This window comes from Gymnoscopelus braueri, assembly GCF_963280865.1.
Source record: "Gymnoscopelus braueri genome assembly, chromosome: 21".
Taxonomy (NCBI): Eukaryota; Metazoa; Chordata; class Actinopteri; order Myctophiformes; family Myctophidae; genus Gymnoscopelus; species Gymnoscopelus braueri.
The window spans coordinates 13,779,710-13,801,182 of NC_137623.1; the positions used below are offsets into that span (position 1 = coordinate 13,779,710).

The 21,473-nt window shown below is 41.3% G+C and overlaps 2 protein-coding genes across 2 annotated transcripts in view; one reads left to right on the top strand and one right to left on the bottom strand.

The window, feature by feature from the left end:
• Positions 1 to 1,747: 1,747 nt before the first annotated feature.
• On the bottom strand, positions 1,748 to 2,227 carry LOC308077458 (protein archease; the record flags this gene model as incomplete). Its single annotated transcript, XM_080418145.1, has 1 exon — positions 1,748 to 2,227. The coding sequence occupies exon 1, from the start codon at positions 2,201 to 2,203 to the stop codon at positions 1,748 to 1,750; it is 456 nt and encodes a 151-aa protein (XP_080274271.1). The 5' UTR covers positions 2,204 to 2,227.
• Positions 2,228 to 7,116: 4,889 nt separating this feature from the next.
• Positions 7,117 to 21,473, top strand: part of LOC308076885 (LIM zinc-binding domain-containing Nebulette-like) — a gene marked incomplete at its 3' end in the record, with an annotated part of 34,133 nt that continues 19,776 nt past the window's right edge. Inside the window, exons 1-2 of the mRNA XM_080417404.1 lie at positions 7,117 to 7,291; positions 10,887 to 10,981. Coding sequence (XP_080273530.1) covers positions 7,223 to 7,291; positions 10,887 to 10,981 — 164 coding nt within the window. The 5' untranslated portion in view covers positions 7,117 to 7,222. The remainder of the gene's footprint in view (positions 7,292 to 10,886; positions 10,982 to 21,473) is intronic.

The window sequence follows — 21,473 nt, forward strand, 5'->3', positions numbered from 1 at the left end:
ACCAAGAAGACAGGATTTCACACTCACAGTACACATACATGATCATAGGGGCTGATTGAACACAAAGCTTTTCCTGTGATTATATATCAATGATATAAATAGGTTACCACTGGAAAAAGACGTTCATTTTAAAATAATAAACAAGACTTATCCATGTAATGAATTCTTACACATAACATTGTTATGTTTTGTACTTTCTGCAATGCAAGACTGATATTTAATATTAAGAACAGTTAGTGTTCTCTGTAATACTGATTTGTAACACTGATTTGTAACAGTGTTCAATAAAGTAACACTGAGTGATTTGTAACAGTGTTCAATAAAGTTCTGATATTTAATATGAAGAACAGTTAGTGTGATTTGTAACAGTGTTCAATAAAGTTTTGAAAAGAAAAAAAAGCCACAAGCCAATCACAATGTGCCACGTCATCGTTCAGACGTACAGCCAATCATAGTGTGTGACGTCGGTCGCAGGCGCAGGACCCCGAACAGATCATGTAGCCGAGCAGATCGTGTACCGACACCGGCCATCCTACTGCTATAATTGAAATGACCTCCAAAATTTGTCCGGGGTTGGTCAACATACGATCACTCCACTTGCCCCGAAACTTGCCAAAGACTGTTGATCAGTGCTCCGGCTATTATTTAGGCTTCTTTCCCCGCCTTTAATATAAGACTACATTTTAACATTTTAGCCACAGCAGCTTTCCTTCTTTTTGGCCGCAGCAAAGCGGCCCAAACCTCTAGTTATTCTTACCAATTTCAAGACGAAATTGTTTATTCTTTCCACCATCATGAGTTTCTTCCCCTTTTTTTCTAATAATAAAGCAGGCTTTAAAACAAATATACAACCTTTTGATCTTTCATTATATTATCTTTGCTTAAGCTATAAGGAAGCTCACTGCCCACCTCTTGAGTCATTCGTCTTGCTCCTTAGAATAGACAAAATTGGATGAAATAATTATTGAAATGATTAGAGTAGACTCGTTGGCCATTGGTGTACTTGGGAATGATGCAAGTCGGGAACAATGCAAGTTGGAAATGCATGCCCCACCCGGTTATGCAGTATCGGTTGTACTTGTAACCTCTGTTCCCATTGTCAGCATACCGGTTGTACCTGTCTGTCTGTGACCCTTTATGCCCGTATATGGAGATAACTATGTATCTGTCTGTCTGTCTGTCTGAGTCTTCTATACCCATCTATGGAGATCTCTGTATCTGTCTGTATACCTGTCCCTTTTATGCCCACCCACACACGCACATACGCTTTGTAGCGGTTAAAGCACACGCCTTCGAATCCTGCCTGGGTTGACGTTAGCAAAGGCATGCGGTCGCAACAGGTTCCTAACGCCCCAAATCAAATGGGTTCAGGTCTGAGCCAAGTCCCCTGAGGAGCCACGTCTGTAGCCTGTCCTGGACGGGAGTCTCCAGACGTAAAAACGGATGATGATGATAAATGGGGGTGTATCTGGAGTACAACACAATTCCCATATGGGTCCGTTTGGGTCCATTTGCACACTCTCAGAGTTATGGCCTGTGAAATTAAAAAGTTTGAGAACCAATTCAATTGATGCTCGGCCAAACCAGATGCACCGTGTGGTGGACTTTTTTCCATTCATTTGTAGTCAGTCCTCTTCCATTTCATTTGTAGTCCTTTTCCATTCATTTGTAGTCCTTTTTTCTTCCTTTTAATTTGTATTTAGAATGTTTCTATTTCCTTTCCTATTCAACCACCCAACCATCATCCTCATATATCAATGATCATAAAGATCTCCGGTCTTTCCTTATCGTGGATCTGCATTGCAGAGTATGTGATAGCCTTCACCTCAGTCCCCTGTGGATGCTTGGGCAGACTGAATTCTTCACCATACCCAATAGAACGAATCCTGAAGCGTGTCCTGTCAAGGTGCACGACCTTCACCTCCCTGGGAATGAAGAAGAGATCAGCGCTAAACTTGAACAGCCAATCATCCAAGAAGTGGAAAAGAAGAGATTCCATGTCGTCGCCCTCTGACTCGACTTCAACCGTATCGATGGGTTCCACTGTCTCGGTGTCGGTCATGTAGCCAAACATGCCCATTGCACACTGTTCAAAGGCCTCCTCCAGAGAATCCCCCCACGAATGGATTTGTACATCAGCTGTGTGATCCAAATATTCATATTTCTTGTTGATTGGAGGGTACTTTGCTTTCGTGGCTTTCATTGCTTCTGTCAGGTCTAGTTCATGCTCGTCGTGATCCAAATGGTATTTTGTTTGTATGGCTTGCTTCTGTGGTGCCTCTGTCAGGTCTAGTTCATGGTCATCCATTTTATGTTATTATTCTGTAAAATAATATTGGGATAAAAAATATTATTGATAGCCGGGGATCAGAACTCGCTACAGTGGTGTTTAACCAGTGATGTCTACTCCTGTGCTCAGAGACGGCGATCGTAGCTACAGAGTGTTGTCACAAAGATTAGCAGGCCACTATATTGATTGGGGTAGGGTTTGGACGAATGTGAATGTCTATCTGAGAATGCGCTGCTTATGTTCCTCTTGTCGTCATGATGAGGTCACGATGGGTCAGTCATGCCCAAATATGGAGTACCATGTCAGCTGTGCCTAAATATGGATTCCATGTCTGAGTCAAACATAACTAGTCTCTAAATATTCTGGCAACATTCACAACCTGGACTCACTCAGTCATTATGAGTAACCATGGCGACGTAAACCTGGATGACATGACTTTTTTTAACAACTAGAAAATAAATAGGTTGGAATAGGTTCTAGGTGTATCAGGGGCCACATGCGCAAATCGGTGTTGTGTCTGACATCAGTGCATGTTGACAATCTCCATATATGCACTTGACATGGTTTCTGTTGTGTCTGACATCAGTGTGGGTTGAAAATCTCCATATATGTGCATGTGCATTTGACTCCATATATGTGCATGTGCATTTGACTCCATATATGTGCATTTGACGGGGGGATTTGACTCCATATATGTGCATTTGACTGGGGGATTTGACTCCATATATGTGCATTTGACGGGGGGATTTGACTCCATACATGTGCATTTAGGGTTGTGGTGGTCCACCGACCGCACCACCCATTAGGCAATCTTAATATAGGATTCAGTTGTCCGAGTGGAACTAATGAGATATTATTACAAGATTCTCTTTCACTTTTACCTGTTGGCATGAACATCGAAGATGCTTTGCTACAAGTAGAATCTGCAAGAGCTACTTTAAGATGTTGCAAGTTCCTCCTCTTGCTGGTAATCCTTGGTAGCAGGATGGTCTGAGCATTACCAGCTGCAGGGTCATCAGCGGGGAGCCATCCTTCCTTGATGTTTGCCTCTTTCGTCTCAGAAAACATCTCAGGATGGTAGGGCAGTGGTCAGGGACGTCTCCCGGCCGCTCCCTGCAGCTGTACTATGCATGGCAGTTGCATCCTACACCCTGAGCCAAGTTTGAACCTGGCCGCGTACCTTCTGCATCTTAGCTGCTATAGTGAGACTGCTGCAGGATGGTTATGGCTTGTCAGTCATAACCATCTTGCTGTGGTCTTGGCTACTGTGGCTATCTCACCAGTGGCTTTCTTCAGTAGTTTGGGTCCCCAAACCGATCTTCTGTAAGATCTGATGTCAGTTGTAACTGATGTTGCTGGGAAACCGTGGCAGCCAACTTCGATGGGGAATAAGGCTGGACACCATCCTTTGACATGAGCCTCGTCATCAACCAAGTCCTGGTACTTGGCTTTCTTCAGTTGGTGAGAGATGGCTGGCCTGTCCTCCCAGGGTACTGTTAGGTCGAATACCAAGATGGTTTTCGTGCTCCTGGATAGTAGGATCGTGTCTGGTCTGAGTGAAGTTGCAGCCACCTCCTCTGGATAGACAGGTCTCCTTTTCAGGTCCACTTGCCTCTCCCAATCAGAAGCTCGGTGTGAAATGGAAAGCGGGTTCTTGGCAGCTGTTCTTGGCTTAAGGAGCCTTTTCTCCTTGCCTTTGGAACTGGACAACTTTGGGTGGTGATGGCTGATGTGTGTTGGCCTTGGCCCTCTGCAGTTCCATTCATTTGGCAACTTCACCTTATGCTTTGGGACACCCCGTTATGATGTGATTCATTAGTTGTACGAGCTCTTGCCTTATTGGATCTTGTTTATTCGATACACTTATTTGTTTTAGCTCTTGCTCATTTGATTTTCCTATTTGTCTCATCTGTTTAAGAAAGTAGGTAGCTGATATATTGCACTTTTACCTTAGAGCCAGGTATACTCTTAGTTGCTTGTTTTAGAAGAGAATGCACTTAAGACTTCTGGTGATTAGTAGTTTCCTTGCCTACCTATGTTGAATGCACTTATTGTAAGTCTTTGGATAAAAGCGTCTGCTAAATGACTGTAATGTAATCCACTTTTACACAATCCACAATTGTTTGAAACTAGTGTTACTAGTTACTTTTCAGATATAAATTATGATATTATGAAACATACGTTAACCACTTTAGCCCTATTTTATACCTAGGCTATTTGAAAATAGCCGATCTACAAGCTCACAAAGCGTCGCATCGCGTTGTGAGCTTGTACATTACATTACATTACATTAATCACCAGAAGTCTTTAGTGCATTTTCTGCAAAAACAAGCAACCAAGAGTATACCTGGCGCTAAGGTAAAAGTGCAATATATCAGCTACCTATTTCCTTAAACAGATGAGACAAAATAGCTAAATCAAATGAGCATGAGCTAAAACAAATAAGTGTATCGACTAAACAAGATCCAATAAACAATACAACAATAGAAAACAAGCGTTCGTACAACTAGTTAACAACAAGTAGGTCAGGCAGAGAGGAAGGGTAGTGTTTCCTGAAGAGGTGGGTTTTCAGCCTGCGGCGAAATATGGGCAGTGACTCTGCTGTCCTAACATCAGTGGGAAGTTCATTCCACCACTGTGGGGCCAGAACAGAAAAGAGTCGTGACCGTGTGGATCGGCCAGAAGGAACCATGAGTGACGAGGCAATCAGTCGCCCGAGGTGGCAGACCGAAGTGGTCGGGCAGGGGTGTAGGCATCGACCATAGCCCGGAGGTAAGAAGGAGCTGTTCCTTTCAGAAGGAGCTGTTCCTTTCAGAAGGAGCTGTTCCTTTCTTGTAGCTTGTAGATCTGCTATTTTCAAATATTTTTGTATTTTTACTTTTGGTACTCCAAGTACATTTTGATGCCAATACTTTTGTACTTTTACTCAAATAAATTTTGAATTCTGGACTTTTAGTTGTAACATAGTATTTCTATATTGCAGTATTGGTACTTTTAATTAAGTAAAGATATTGAGTGCTTTTTCCACCGCTGATCTTGCTCCACCTCTAGGTGTTGTAGTTTCCAAGTCCAAGTCACCCTTGACAGACCACCCGGACTCAGCAGTCTCAACTTCCAACCCCAGCAGTCTACGTAGCAGTTAAGACCATTACACTGTGCTTATTGTTGTTATGGTTCCTGGTTATATACAGTTAACCTTTTAAGCCATATTTTATACTAGCTTGTAAATCTGCCATCCCCCCCGAATTGAAAGATTGAGCAACATTTTTTAAATGTTCAATGATAGATAGACTGATCACTAGGGAAATTCAGTGCACCGCAGTAAGGATGAAACAAACATACATGTATGGGTAGACAAGTACAGAAAGAAATGTGACAATATAGGATACAAATAAAATATAATATAATATAATATACAGTATAAAGAAATGTCCATAGTAGGAAAGCAGGTTAATGTGGTTAATGAACCTAATCAGGTGAGTCTACTTGAATTGTGTTCCCACTTTCAGAAGTTTAAAAATGGGTTTTCTTCTGGGCCTGAGATTGTGCTCAAAGCTCCATTATGAGTTCAATCAATGTGTTAATTTTTTGGTTTAGCTTACTGATTCAAGCGATGCACTGTAGGTGGTATGGAAAGAGCTTGAAAATGACTGCTCATGTACAGTATACTGTTTTTTTCTTAGCTGTTGCAGTAATCTGTCACAGGCCTGCAAGTTGCCATTTTTAAGAAAATAAATAAATGACAATTCGTTGTTCATACATTAGCCAGCAGAGGACACCATTGCATTGATTTTACTATAAGTTACTTTTTTCCTCTTCTTAACGTTCCGGATTATTTTTTTGAGGCACTACTACAAATGGCTGCATTGACTTTAGATTGATCCAGAATCTTTATCCCAGTCCCAGGCTTATTTTTTAACTCTATGGTCCCAGGGCCAGTATTATAAAAGTGCTAATTTAAAAAGCTGTTTTAGTATAAGTCAGTGAGTGAGTCCTGACTCCTGTTCCAGCTGAATCCGTGTGCAGCGTTCAGTTGATATCCATTCTAAAGTTTTTTTTTTTTTTTTTTTACATTTAATGGCATGGAGTTGCTCATGGCATCATTGTCTCTCTCTTGCAGATTCCTTTGATCTCCCACACTGATCAATGCGTTACATAAGTAGCCTATAATACGCCTCCACTCTCTTTCTCTCTCTCTCTCTCTCTCTCTCTCTCTCTCTATAGATTTCTTTGGCTATTCAAAAATAGGCGCTATGAGCTTGTAGATCTGCTATTTTTGAAAAATCGTGAAAATCTTTGAATAATATATTTTTAAAGCGAACATTTGTAACTCAAATCTTCGCTTCTGGAGGTCCCTGGAACGAAATATTTGACAAATGTTCGCTTTAAAAACTATGTATTTAAAGATTTGCAAACATTTTCAGGATTTTTCAAAAAAATTGCAGACCTACAAGTAGATCTGCTATTTTTGAATAGCCAAAGAAATCTAAAATGACAGAGATGATGTGTCCCGGGATTGAATGGGTTAAATATATATTGTCCCCACTGACATAATTTATAAACATCAACAAACCCCTCGATTGGTCCCCTCCCACTTTTTTGCCACACACCTGACCCCCGCCCCCCCTCTCTCTCGCGCGCTCTCTCTCTCTAGCTCTCTCTTTCTCTCTCTAGCTCTTTCTCTCTCTCTCTCTAGCTCTTTCTCTCTCTCTCTCTCTCTCTCTCTCTCTCTCTCATCTCTCTCTCTCTCTCTCTCTCTCTCTCTCTCTCTCTCTCTCTGAGGTTCATTGAGGTTTCAGAGGGACTCAGCAGCAGCAGCAGTGATCAAGAAGAGGCGCGTGTGTTGCTGTGTGTTTATAGAGAGTTGTGATTGTTAACAGGAATAATAAACCCATACAAACAACGACAACAAGGAGTAGGTGAATTGGTGAAATGAACCCTCAGTGTGCTCGCTGTGGGAAAATCGTCTACCCGACAGAGAAAGTCAACTGTCTGGATAAGGTGAGATCTTTTTTTTTTACTACTGAATCACAATGATAATTGGCTCTATGTACAGCAGCGATATTATCACTTCCTTCACAGGTGTTACCAATGATACTAATTGAAGGCTCTGTTCCATTTAGTGTAGTACTGTAGTTCTCAGACTTTTTAATTTCCACGACCCCCATAACTCTGAGAGTGTACAAATGGAACCAAATGGACCCTTACGGGTCCATTTGGTTCCATTTGTACACTCTCAGAGTTACACACCCGTAAGGGACCATTTGGAAACCCCCTTAAGACAGTGGTTCTCAAACTTTTTCATGTCAAGGACCCCCAAATTGACACTTATTAGCCCGCGGACCCCCATTTGAAAAGATATGCCAGGGACCCCCCCATAAGAGACGATTTTTACGGCTCTAGCAGTGATTCTCAACCATTTTAATTTCAAGGACCCCCCAGTTTGACATGCATTAGGCTACGGACCCCCATTTATTGGCATTTATATCTCTGGGACCCCAATTTATATTGTAAAATCAATGTTAATTTAACTCTGAGAGTGTCCAAATGGGACCAAATGGAACCAAATGGACCCGTCAGAGTTACAGACCCATAAGGGTCCATTTGGTTCATATCCATCATTTAGCTGGGGACCCCCTGGAACCCCCTCAAGTACCCCTGGGGGGGTCCCCGGACCCCACTTTGAGAACCAATGCCTTAAGGAACCCTGGACGGACACTGGTGTAGCAGTGTTTCCAGTGAGCCAACACATGCATAATATCAGCACCCTGACTCTGTTTGACCAGAATGGAACAGAGCCTTCATTAGTATCATTAGCCTATTACACCATTGGTTATTACGTGGTTCTCAAACTTTTTTTCATGTCAAGGACCCCCAAAATGATATGTATTTGGCCGCGGACCCCCATGTCAAAATAGTTCTGTTCCAGGGACCCTCCAGAAGCAAAGTTTTGAGAAATGTTCGCTTTAAAAAATATTATATTCAAAGATTTGCACCCATTTCCCACGAATTTTCACAGAATATCAGATCTACAAGCTCATAGCAGGGCACCTCTATATGTGCTTGTAGATATGCTATTTTTGAATAGCCAAAGTATGAAAGGTTAAAGTGGTTAAAATGATTGTGATGCTATATATTAACACATTTTACTGGGGACCCCAGTCCCTGGTACCCCTCCAAGGACCCCTGGGGGTCCCCGGACCCCACTTTGAGAACCAATGGATTACACCTTTATCTGAACCTAGACGTTTTCTACTCTCTGATCCTGCAATGATGCTATAATCTCACTGAGTGTTTCCAAAACCAGTGATGGAAGAAGTACTCACATGTTTTACTTACTTAAATGTATCAATACTGTAATGTAGAAATACTCTGTCACAAGTAAAAGTCCCGTATTAAAAATGTATTTGAGTAAAAGTATAGAAGTATCGGCATCATTTACAAATAATTGTAGGGTAGAAGTACAAGTACTGGAAATTGGAAATACTCCAGTAAAGTAAAAGCACCTAAAACTTGTACTTAAGTACAGTACTTGAGTAAATGTAATTAGTTACTTTCCACCACTGCCTAAACAAAGACTTCAGAGGTCCAACATGATGTATTCTCATATCTAAAATTACTCCAGTGTCAATTTAAAGTTACCCGTAACTTTTATGTCCTATCCAGGATTCGATCCCCCCTCTCCCACACTTGAGACCTCATTTCTACCGCTCACGCCAGAGGGAATCCCCCCTACCCTATGTCTAGGGTCTACATTTCTCAATGGAAGAGTAGAAAGACCACACCTACAAACACAGCAAATTGTAGTTATACTGTATTAACATACTCAGATGAGTTTAATAACGTTTTATTAAATCAGCCCAAGATTGCAGCCTTAACTCTGAGAGCATACACATGGAACCAAATGGACCCGTAAGGTTCCACTCTCTGTACACTCTCAGAGTTAGAAGGGTATAGGGTCCAACTGGACCCCTGGATCCATTATGGTTCCGTTTAGTGTACTCTCTGAGTTAAAGTAACACTGAGTACTTTACCGTGTTGTTATTCAAGTGCACTTATTTAGACATGACTCATGAGTCCAACCGATTCAATTTGATTGCTTAACTCTGAAGTTATCACGAGTGATCCTCCTTTCCTCGTTTCAATCAACATCTACATTTTATTTTTGAAATTTAATGAAAGGATAAGCCCCTTCAAAGCTGCAGCATCTCGTTTTCAAGAGTGTCCTCAACATTACCACCATATAATTTACACTTTAGGCATTTAGCAGACTGCAAGGTAATCACATACATAGAATGCAGAGAGGCATTTTAGTGTCCCAAAAAACTAGGATCCCAGTTAAACCAAGAACCTAGCATCTGCCTGAGCAAAACTATCGAAATAACAACCTGTCCATTAAACTATCGGATATTCCAGGTGAACAACGAATCTAGCATCTGTTTAAGTAACATGCTAACGCTATCTAAATTACATTCTTAACATTGTGGTCACGAAAACAAACCTATTGTAAGTAACAAAAACATTAGAACGAGTGACCAAGATATATCTGCATATCCATCTATCTCGTGCTGTATTACTGAGTGGTGGTCGGTAACACAGTCACAAGGATATCTATTGCATAATGATGATAAATTATTAATAATTTCTTTAGTCGTGTCAAACGCTTGTCTGCTGTTGGGCATCAGATGACAGCTGCTGTGAAAACGCACGCACGCACGCACGCACGCACACACACGCACGCACGCACGCACGCACGCACGCACGCACGCACGCACGCACGCACGCACGCACGCATGCACGCACGCACGCACACACACACACACACGCACACACCTTTTCCATCTATCTCTTTTGGAAAAGAGAAGTCATTACTTGAAATTAATCATTTCATCACTTCTGTTTCACACTTGATAATAATTGCGAACGCAGCAGAAGGAGGCGCGCCGAAGGCGCGCCTCCGCGCAAGTGGAGCTTACTATGAAACCGTGCTCGGCTTGTGAGTGTGTGTGTGTGCGTCCGTGTGTGTCTGTGTTCACTGCCTGCCTGCAGCTCCTCTGAGATAAGTAAATGTCCAATTTAGACGTACCATACATCAAATGAAAGGTCTTTGAAAACTGAACACACCTGTCAAGGTTGCGTTTAAGCCCGCCTCTTCCCCCGGAAGCCACGCCCCGGAGAAGGCTCCTAAAAACTCCCCATTGAAACCCCATGTTAAATGAAAAGTGCCCGAATCGCTCCGAAACTTTTTCTACCCCCCCTAAGTGGGGGTCTACGAACAAATACTTCGGGCTCGGATTTTGGCTCCGCCCCCCGGAAGTGGGTGAAACAGGCACTTCAAACACTTTGTTGAATTGTTCAAAAACATTCAAAGTTTTTTTTTAGTGAATTTTTATTTTTCTAAGATGCTCCCTTTAACGCAGATTTTTTTAGTATTTTATTTTTATTTTTTTATTGGTGACTTTTTTTTAAATCTTTTTTTTTCATATTTATTTAAAAAAAATTGCGTTCGCTTCCCGCGTCTTACTTGTTAAGTATTACTCTCTCTCTCTCTCTCTCTCTCTCTCTCTCTCTCTCTCTCTCTCTCTCTGTTCTCCAGAACTGGCATAAAGGATGCTTCCACTGTGAGGTGTGTAGAATGACCCTGAACATGAAGAATTATAAAGGTTATGACAAGAAACCATACTGCAATGCGTGAGTACAACTCTCTCTATCTCTGTTACTCTTACTGTATTGCCCTCTCATGGGGTCCAGGGACCCACGGGGGTCCTTGAGGTGGTTCCAAATGGACCCTTACAGGTCTCTAACTCTTGAGTGTACAAATGGAACCTTAAGTAAAAGTACACTCGCTCTGTTTCTCTCATTGTTCCTCTCTCCCCTGTTTGTACCCTGTTTGTACCCTCCCTCGCGGTGGGTGTCAGAGTGGAGCAGGTTGTACGGTTGGTTCCTTGGCATGGCTGAGCTTGGTTTGGATCAGTGTGGCTTGGGCTGACTTGGCGGTTTTCACCAGTACACAACATCATGGCCCAGCCTCTCTCTCTCTCTCTCTCTCTCTCTCTCTCTCTCTCTCTCTCTCTCTCTCTCTCTCTCTCTCTCTCTCTCTCTCTCTCTCTCTCTCTGATCCTCCTAAAACCGCAACCCCATCAGAGGCTCTCAGCAGGGCACACACACACACCCACCCACACACACACCCACACACACACCCGCGCACGCGCACCCGCACCCGCACACACACACACGCACACGCACACGCACACGCACACGCACGCGCACCCGCACACGCACACGCACACGCACACGCACACGCACACGCACACGCACACGCACACGCACACGCACACACACACACAGTTGGGAACCATTGATTTAGGGTAAACATTTTAGATTTGAGAAATATGAATGCATTTTATTTTATTATTTTTTGTAATTCAAATGTTTATTTGTTTTTTAATATGAATGCATTTTTAAAGCAGAGTGTTTCTTTTGTGATACTTGACACTGCATTAAGAGCACAGTGAGTGAATTCATTCTCAATGTTGAACATTGATATTAACAACTCCCGAAGTCAACCGTTTACAATCGTTTGAACTTGGTTAAAGTATGTGAGCTGTCATGTGCTGCTATAGCGTCAAGTAATAACAACAGAGCAGAAGAAACCTGTAGTATGTTAAAGGAGAATTTTTGATTTTAGTCCCCCCCCTACACACACACACACACACACACATACACACACAGTCATACTGCTAGACTTAATAGTTGCCTGGAATGCGGGTGAAAATGTCCTTTGACCCTGTGAGGTCATAGTCATTTCCTCAGAGCAGGTAGAACACTCCATCTTTGTTTGAGCTCAAAATAGCCTCCTGTCCTCTTTCAAACTGCTACCACAAACACCTGAATGGTTCAAACCAGTGGTGTAAAGTAATTAAGTACATTTACTCAAGTACTGTACTTGTTTTGAGGTATTTTTTACTTCAGCAGAGTATTTCCAATTTTCTGTACTTTTACTTCTACTCCATTACATCTCAGAGGCAAATATTGTACTTTTACTGCACTACAATTATTTGAAAACTTTAGTTACTAGTTACTTTGAAGATTTTTATTATTATTACAAAACATACAATAACCACTTCAGCCCTATATACATTTCGGCCATTTGAAAATAGCCGATCTACAAGCTCACAAAAAGTCGCATCGCAACGCATTGTGAGATTTTTTATACATTTGAGAACTTGAAATGGGACATTCTGCATAATGAGTACTTTTACTTTTGGTACTTTAAGTACATTTTGATACCAATACTTTTGTACTTTTACTCAAGTAACATTTGAATTCCTGACTGTTACTTGTTGTAACAGAGTATTTCTACATTGCAGTATTGATACTTTTACTTAAGTAAAACATTTGAGTACTCAAACTTCAAACTGCTACCCCGGACACCTGAATGGTTCAAACTAAACTCCTGTCCTCTCTCAAACTCAAATGAATGAACCAATGAATCAATGAATGTAGAAGGAAATCAGTGTTCCCATGGTTTCGCTTTCTCGCCCAGAGAGAGATGGAGGAGATGAAAGTGAGAGAGGAGGATTATAGAACCACATGAGTACCAGGATTCTGTGAGGCCTTTTCTGCTAATTAAAATGGATTAAACACACGCACACTTGCACACATGCACACATGCACACTTGCACACATGCACACATGCACACATGCACACAGAGTTTGATGTGATCAGGAGAGATCAGTCTGTGTTGTGTTGAGATAAGCAAATGTTTATAATATGTTATTAGGTCACACACGCACGCACGCACGCACACAGGAACACGCACGCAGGAACACGCACGCACACGCATCGCACGGTCATGGGAGTGTGTAATAGATGTAGTAATCTGCAGTGAATGACTGACCTCTGATGATGTCAATTTAACAACTTATGTACCCTATATACTTTTATATATATATATATAAAAACTCTTTCACAATTATATGCAGGAAAAGGGGAAATAATTTTAGTAAACATAAAAGTTAAACATTTTGAAAGTATAAGATGTGTTGTTTAGGTACAGTACTTCTGTAGCCTACTGGCAGTGTGTTGTTTAGGTACTTCTGTAGCCTACTGGCAGTGTGCAAGACATTTGACACTGATCGGTTCGGTGGCTTGGGAGATTAGCTCCAGACACAGAGACAGACAGACAGACCCTCTTCTAGAGCCATGCAGCTTACCGCTGAGGAGCCAGCCGCGGTGTAAAAATGCGTTGTGAGCTTGTAGATCGGCTATTTTCAAATAGCCTAGGTATAAAATAGGGCTTAAGTGGTTAATGTATGTTTTATAATGTAATAATTGATATCTGCAAAGTAACTAGTAACTAAAGTTTTCAAATAATTGTAGTGGAGTAAAAGTACAATATTTGCCTCTGAGATGTAGTGGAGTAAGTAAAAGTATAGACAATTGGAAAAACTCCAGGAAAGTAAAAGTACCTAAAAATTGTACTTAAGTACAATACTTGAGTAAATGTACTTAGTTACACCACTGCATTTCGCTCACCCCAGAGTTGCGGGTGACCAATCAGAGCCCACTATTCAAAGTGGATAATTTTTTTGCTCTGACGTTTGAACCTGTTAGTATTAACCACCCCTTGGAAATGAATGTTCCACACCGTAGTTTCAGACTAATATCTATGCAGTGATATTAGTCTGGTCATGCCAGGCTACTTGAAACCCAGGCATCCATGTTCTGGGGGGAACATTAGCCAAAAACAGCCGATCTACAAGCTCACAATGCGTCACAATGAGAGATTTGGTGTAGGGTTCAAGTGGTTAACCCTTTAAGACCTGGAACGCATCTGTGTCACTTTAGATTTTTTTGGCTATTCAAAAATAGCAGATCTACAAGCTCATAGCACCGAGGGCCGCGCTATGAGCTTGTAGATCTGCTGTTTTTGAAAAATCTTGAAACATTTTTTTTTTCTATAAAAAAAAGAACTGTTAGGATTTAGATTTTTTTTTTAAGAATCTCGTCAGGTCTTAACGGGTGTAATATATATTTAAAAAAAAACTGCATATATACAGTGAGATTTAATCTTTTTCTGGGCGTCCCTTGTTTTTCTTAGAAACGATGCCTTATTTGAGTTTCAGGTAGTTGGCACTTGGCACAGCCCTGCTGGTGTTCAAGTTGTTAAAGCGGTTTACAGTGACATTTTACAGTTTTGGCTCCAGCCTCGGTGGCTTTTCACAATCACCACGGAGACTCTCATTCACAAACGGGGGGAAATCTCCATGGCAACCTGTGCTGCGCTATTAACCTGTTCCAGACAAGGATATGTTCAGCGTTTAACACAGGTCAACACTTAAAAAAAAAAACAGCTCCACCGCCTGACCAGTCAGCTCTTTGCAAAGAAGTGTCACTTTGATGCAGTGTTTTTTTGTTGCTCTAATTGGTAATAATAATGAAAGCTGCTTATGTAATTCTGTAAATAAACGAACACACATAATAACTATGTGTGATCTGTCTGTCTGTCTGTCTGTCTGTCTGTCTGTCTGTCTGTCTGTCTGTCTGTCTGTCTGTCTGTCTGTCTGTCTGTTCTTAACCTCTTTCAACTATTTTTTAAAAAGATTTTCAAAAATAGTGATAATAGCAGATCTACAAGCAATGTGCTGCAGATCAGCTATTTTTGTCATTCGTCGTACGGCAAAGTGTACAGGGCTTAACTGGTTAATCTCTTGAGGCAGGAGAGAAGTGAGTTCAATACTTTATTTGATTTGCTAGGACTCTGTTTAGAGGGGCTCTGCCTCACAATGGAGAGGTCGGGCCAATGTGTCGTCGAGCAAGGCAGCGAAGCCCTGCAACATGCTGGTTCACTGTCAGGTCAATTTGTGTACATTGAGCAGAACTGGAGCAGATAACTAACGGACACTGTAGCTGGAAGATAACAAAGAACCCTTGTCTGGGAGAAAGAGAGAGAGAGAGAGAGAGAGAGAGAGAGTAATGAGTACAAGTGTGAGAGACAAACAGGGTGAGTGAGGGTATATTGAGAGAGAGAGCGAGAGAGAGAGAGAGAGAGGGGGGGGGGGGAGAGAGAGAGTGTCTGTCATCTGCCCGCCTGAAGGAGAGATGATGAGAGAGACCTTACATAACCTTCCTCTAGTCTAATCTTCCATGGTGAGGAGAGAGAGAGAGAGAGAGAGAGAGAGAGAGAGAGAGAGAGAGAGAGAGAGAGAGAGAGAGAGAGAGAGAGAGAGAGAGAGAGAGAGAGAGAGAGAGAGAGAGAGAGAGAGAAAGCGAGAGATTGTGTGTGTCAACTAGTCTAGAACACCTTGAAATAATGTGTTGGCTCTCTGTCTCACCCACAGACAGAAAGAGAGAGAGAGAGAGTAAGGAAGCGATAGGACGAGAGACATCCAGAATGAGCGGAAGAGAGAGAGAGTAAGTAAGTAAGTAAGTAGAGAAGTGATGTATTAAAGGTTGTGTCCAACAGAGCCAGGCTGTTCCACATGACTGGCTAAAGAGAAAGACCTCTCCTCTCCTCTCCTCTCCTCTCCTCTCCTCTCCTCTCCTCTCCTCTCCTCTCCTCTCCTCTCCTCTCCTCTCCTCTCCTCTCCTCTCCTCTCCTCGCTGTGATTAGCCATTCCCTCTGTTCCCTCTCTCTCTCTGTGCTTCCTAGCACTGTTTCATGTCCCAGCAGCATTGAGACTCTCTAGTGAGAGAGACAGACATACAGACTGTTCTGTTCTGGTGCGTTTGATCTCTTCTCCTCTCATCTCCTTGCCTCCTTTCTTCACCTCCTCCTGTTATTCATGTTATTACCGCATAACAACAATGACCACGTTCAGTGGTGGAAAGTCGACTAGTACATTTACTCAAGTATTGTACTTAAAGACGGGGTGCCGTGATTTTCAGTGATTTTGCCCCCCCCCTAAAACATAATCATCAGGTATTATGGTTATACTAGGAGGAAGATTTTTTCAAAAAAGTGCACAGAAATTGTTAAAATTCTGTTTTTATGTGGACACGCCTCCAGTTCATTAAGTATACCTGGTTCTCACTTTAGCACCTCCTCCACCACCTTAGCACCACCCACCTGTCCTAGTCCCTCCTCCTCCTCATGCCCACACCTGTTGTGTTATGATAATGAGGGGGAGGGTATGTTTTTACTATGTCACTAAAGCGCTGTTTTTCTATTGGCATGTTTGACCCTCAAGGTTTCAGCCTCCAGAGAAGACATAAAACACCATAAAAACATCACCAGGGGGCTTAATGAAGTTCTATCAACCTCATAGACACATGAAAAACAGAACATTTTATACTTCTACTCCACTACATCTCAGAGGCAAATATTGTACATGTCATAGTGACAAGCCTATATATGGGCTTATCAGGTGACATGCCTATATGTGGGCGTATCAGGTTTGTTTATGGCAGGGGTAGGCAACCTGCTGCTCTAGAGCCGCATGTGGCTCTTAGGCCCTCTCCCCTGGCTCCCAGTTGCTTGGGCAAAGAAGTAAAGGAATAAGGATTTATTATTGTAATAGGCATAAAGTTATTCTTACATCCTCCTATTGTGAAGAAAAAAGTGGTGTGTCGCCCACACACCAGATAAAAATAAGACACAAATTATTGAAGGAAAATAAAGAATGTATTAATGCTTGGTTTGTTTGCTTTCACCACCAACATAGCTGGCTTACTGGTATGCTTGATCTGCTTCATTGTTTGATCTGCAAACAATAAAAACGTTATATTGAAACACCAGAAAAAACACAAAAAAAGCCGCTCTAAACAGATTTTGTAAAATCTTTAGGGCCAAAAATGGCTCTTTTGATCATAAAGGTTGCCTACCCCTGGTTAATGGTTATGTATGAGTCAGAGTGATGTGGCCGTGGTCTGCCTTCCCACGCTCCCATCAGCCAATTATATATATATATATATATATATATATATATATATATATATATATATATATATATATATATATTACATACTACATTCTGCTGTCATTATGGTGACATAAAAATCAGAATGATAAAAAAATGAATGTATTTTTCCCTCATGCCCAGTGGATTAAACTCAGGTGAACTCGTGCAGGAATTGGTCCAGTTATTAAAATAAATCACATTCCAATCCGTCTTTCCCTGCTTCCGTCTCCACTCTCTTTCTCTCTCCTCTCTTTCCTCGGCGTTCTCTTTCCCTCCCTCTCTCTCTCTTCTCTCTCTTTATCTGTTCTCTCTATCTATCTATCACCCCTCCCCTCTCTCTTCCTCTCTTTCTATTCCTCTCTCTTTCTCCCTCCCCTCTCTCACTCTCTCTCTTTCTCACTATCGGCGTCTCTTTCATTCCCTCTCTCTCTCTCTCTCTCTTCCCCCCCCCTCTCTCTCTCAGTGATGGAGTTGTTCTATATCAGTGGTTCTCAAACTTTTTGATGTCAAGGACCCCCAAATTGATATGTATTATGCCGCGTTTTGGGTGAACTACTCCTTTAAGACCTGGAATGCATCTGTGTCACTTTTTGATTTGAGCTAAAAAGCATTATTTTGCATGTTGGCTATTCAAAAATAGCAGATATACAAGCTCATAGCGCGGCACCGAGTTCCGCGCTATGAGCTTGTAGATCTGCTATTTTTGAAAAATCTTGAAAATGTGTGCAAATCTTTGAATATATATTGTTTAAAGCGAAAATTTTTAACTCTATTCTTTGCTTCTGGGGGTCCCTGGAACAAAACATTTTGAGATGGGGGTCGGCGGCCAAATACATACAATTTTGGGGGTCCTTGACATGAAAAAGTTTGAGCACCACTGATATAGAAACATACCTTTTTCAGAATACTGTTGGGATTTAGAAGACATTTTGTAGAGTCGGCCTCAGGTCTTAAAGATGGGGTGCCATGATATTTTTCAACCCTAAAACCTTATCATAAGGTATTATTATTATGTAAGGATTTTTTTCAAAAAAAAAGTGTACAGTAAGTGTTAAAATTATGTTTTTATGTGGACACGCCTCCAGTTCATTAAGTATACCTGGTTCTCACCTTAGCACCTCCTCCACCACCTTAGCACCACCCACCTGTCCTAGTCCCTCCTCCTCCTCATGCCCACACCTGTTGTGTTATGATAATGAGGGGGAGGGTATGGCTTTGTGATGTCACTAAAGCGCTGTTTCTCTATTGGCACGTTTGACCCTCAAGGTTTCAGCCTCCAGGAAGAAACTCCAAATAGTCAGAGAAGACATAAAACACCATAAAAACACCACCGGGGGGCTTAATGAAGTTCTATCAACCTCATAGACACATGAAAAACAGAAAAAGTGCAAAAACATGGCACCACCTCTTTAAAGTGGTTAAAATGCGTGTGATGCTATTTTAACTAATTTAGCTGGGGACCCCCTGGAACCAACCTCCCCAATGACCCCACATTGAGAACCACCGTGTCCTATATAATTCCTAGAGTTCTACATTATAAAGTCTTATCAGGATTTTATATCAGCCTGGCAGGCAGATATTTATCTGTGCAGCTGATAATGGCTCTACATCTAAACCCTTGCTGCCTGAATTAACCTCAGTCATTAACTATGAACCCTTTATATCGACTGGCTGCCATGGAGACACGTGCTATAATACATTATGCTATGTTTTTTTTTATCTTAGGGTATTAACCCTTTAAGACCGGGAACGCATCTGTGTAACCACTTTAACCATTATTTTTATACTTTGGCTATTCAAAAATAGCAGATCTTCAAGCTCATAGTGCGGCACCGAGTGCAGCGCTATGAGCTTGTAGATCTGCTATTTTAGAAAAATCGTCAATTTGTGCAAATCTTTGAATAAATATATATTTTTAACATCTTTAACTCAAATCTTTGCTTTTGAAACAACATATTGTGAGATGGGGGTCCGTGACCAAATACATATCATTTTGGGGGTCCTTGCCATGAAAAAGTTTGAGAACCACTGATTATAGCAACATAAGTTTTTTTCAAAAAACTGTTAGGATTTAGAAGACATTTGTAGAATCCCCCAGAAGCAAAGATTTGAGTTACAAATGTTCGCTTTAAAAATGTATAATTTTTGCAGATTTTTGCAGATTTGCACAAATGCTTTTTTTTTTTTTTTTTTAAATAGCAGATCTGCAAACTCATAGCGCGGCACTCGATTTGAACCCGGATGTGCAAGACCAAAATGTGTCTGCATGGGGAAATGTATTTTGAGCAGCCTGGGCCAAACAAAAGTATTGGTATCAAAATGTACTTAAAGTACCAAAAGTAAAAGTACTAAAATGTTTGAAAATAGCCGATCTACAAGCTCACAACGGGTCGCGATGCGACGCGTTGTGAGCTTGTAGATCGGCTATTTTCAAATAGCCTATGTATGAAATAGGGCTGACGTGGTTAATGTATGTTTTGTAATAATAATCAAAAAGTAACTAGTAACTAAAGCTGTCAAATAATTGTAGTGGAGTAAAAGTACAATATTTGCCTCTGAGATGTAGTGGAGTAGAAGTAAAAGTACAGAAAATTGGAAAAACTCCAGTAAAGTAAAAATACCTCAAAATTGTACTTCAGTACAGTACTTGAGTACATGTACTTACAGTAGTTACTTTACGCCAATGGTAGTGTGTGTGTGTTGGTTTGTTCTTGTGTGTACGCGTGCGCACACACGCACAATACAGTATAGTGCCACAAGCTATAGCTGCTCTGTGTATGACCTTGGACAGAGTTTGGAGAATTTGTTCTGTGAGTTTGTGTCTGAATGATTCACCACATTTCTCAGTGTATATCCTACATTACCGCAAGCTGCTATAGTTGTATGAACAAGTATTCTATCTATCTTTCGATCTATCGATCTAGCGATCTAGCGATCTAGCGATCTAGCGGTACCATCAGTGTCAGTATGTGGACACCAATACTAGAGGAAGTCTCAAAATATGATGGAATAAATATAAGGATGAGAATGGTTACTCACACATAAAGCCACTGCCAGAGCAGTGCAGTATCATTTTTATACTCGTCTCACACAAGCCTTAAAATAATTTATTGATCTGCCTTCTGCCTTCTTGTTTGTGTCAAATACTGTCTGTTGGGGGACTCTGGCATATTTTGAAATACTGTGCTCTTTACTGTATTTATCAGCCACTTTCAACACATTTCAAACGATGTGATGTGTAGTACTAATGGATACAGGATGGAACTCATATTGACCTCCACTGTAGGTGACAGAAATACACACACACACATAGGCCTTTGTAACTTGTAACTTCAAATAAACTCCATTTTAACCATGATAGATTCACTGAAAACACCCGTCCTTCTGGTCGCTGATATTGTCCTTTTAATGCGTGTGTAAAATTGCATAATCATGACAGGTCTACTACACACATACAGACGAAGTACTGCTGCATGCTCTCAATTACATACAGTAGCTTCATCTGTTCATACACCAGTATTGGAATATTGTACTATACCAGTACTGTAATGATGTAGCCTACTAGTTTTATACCAGTACTGTAATACTGTACTAGTTTTATACCAGTACTGTAATACTGTATTAACAGTATGCCAGTGCAGTAGTACTGTATCAGTGGTATGTGAGAGCTAAATCCCACCTCAATGTCATGCTATGAATTTCATCAACACCTAACCAGGAACCTTGGACAATGCCCAGACTGTACAGCAAGAGCACACGCACGCACGCACGCACGCACGCACGCACGCACGCACGCACGCACGCACGCACGCACGCACGCACGCACGCACGCACGCACGCACGCACGCACAATCACTGTGTAACTAACATAGTAACGCGGTACTTATGGTGTAACTACACTGTGTCAGTCGATGTTGAAGTGTCAGTGGTGGAAAAAGTATTCAAATGTTTTACTTAAGTAAAAGTATCAATACTGCACTGCAGAAGTACTCTGTTACAAGTAAAAGTCCGGAATTCAAAAAATTCCAAAAGTATTGGTATCAAAATGTACTTAAAGTACCAAAAGTAAAAGTACTAAAATGTTAGAAAATAGGAGATCTACAAGCTGTGTGCGTTGTGAGCTTGTAGATCGGCTATTTTCAAATAGCCTTTGTGTAAAATAGGGCTAAAGTGGTTAATGTATGTTTTATACTGTAATATATTCATATCTGCAAAGTAACTACTGTAGTAACTAATGTTTTCAAATAATTGTAGCGTAGTAAAAGTACAATATTTGCCT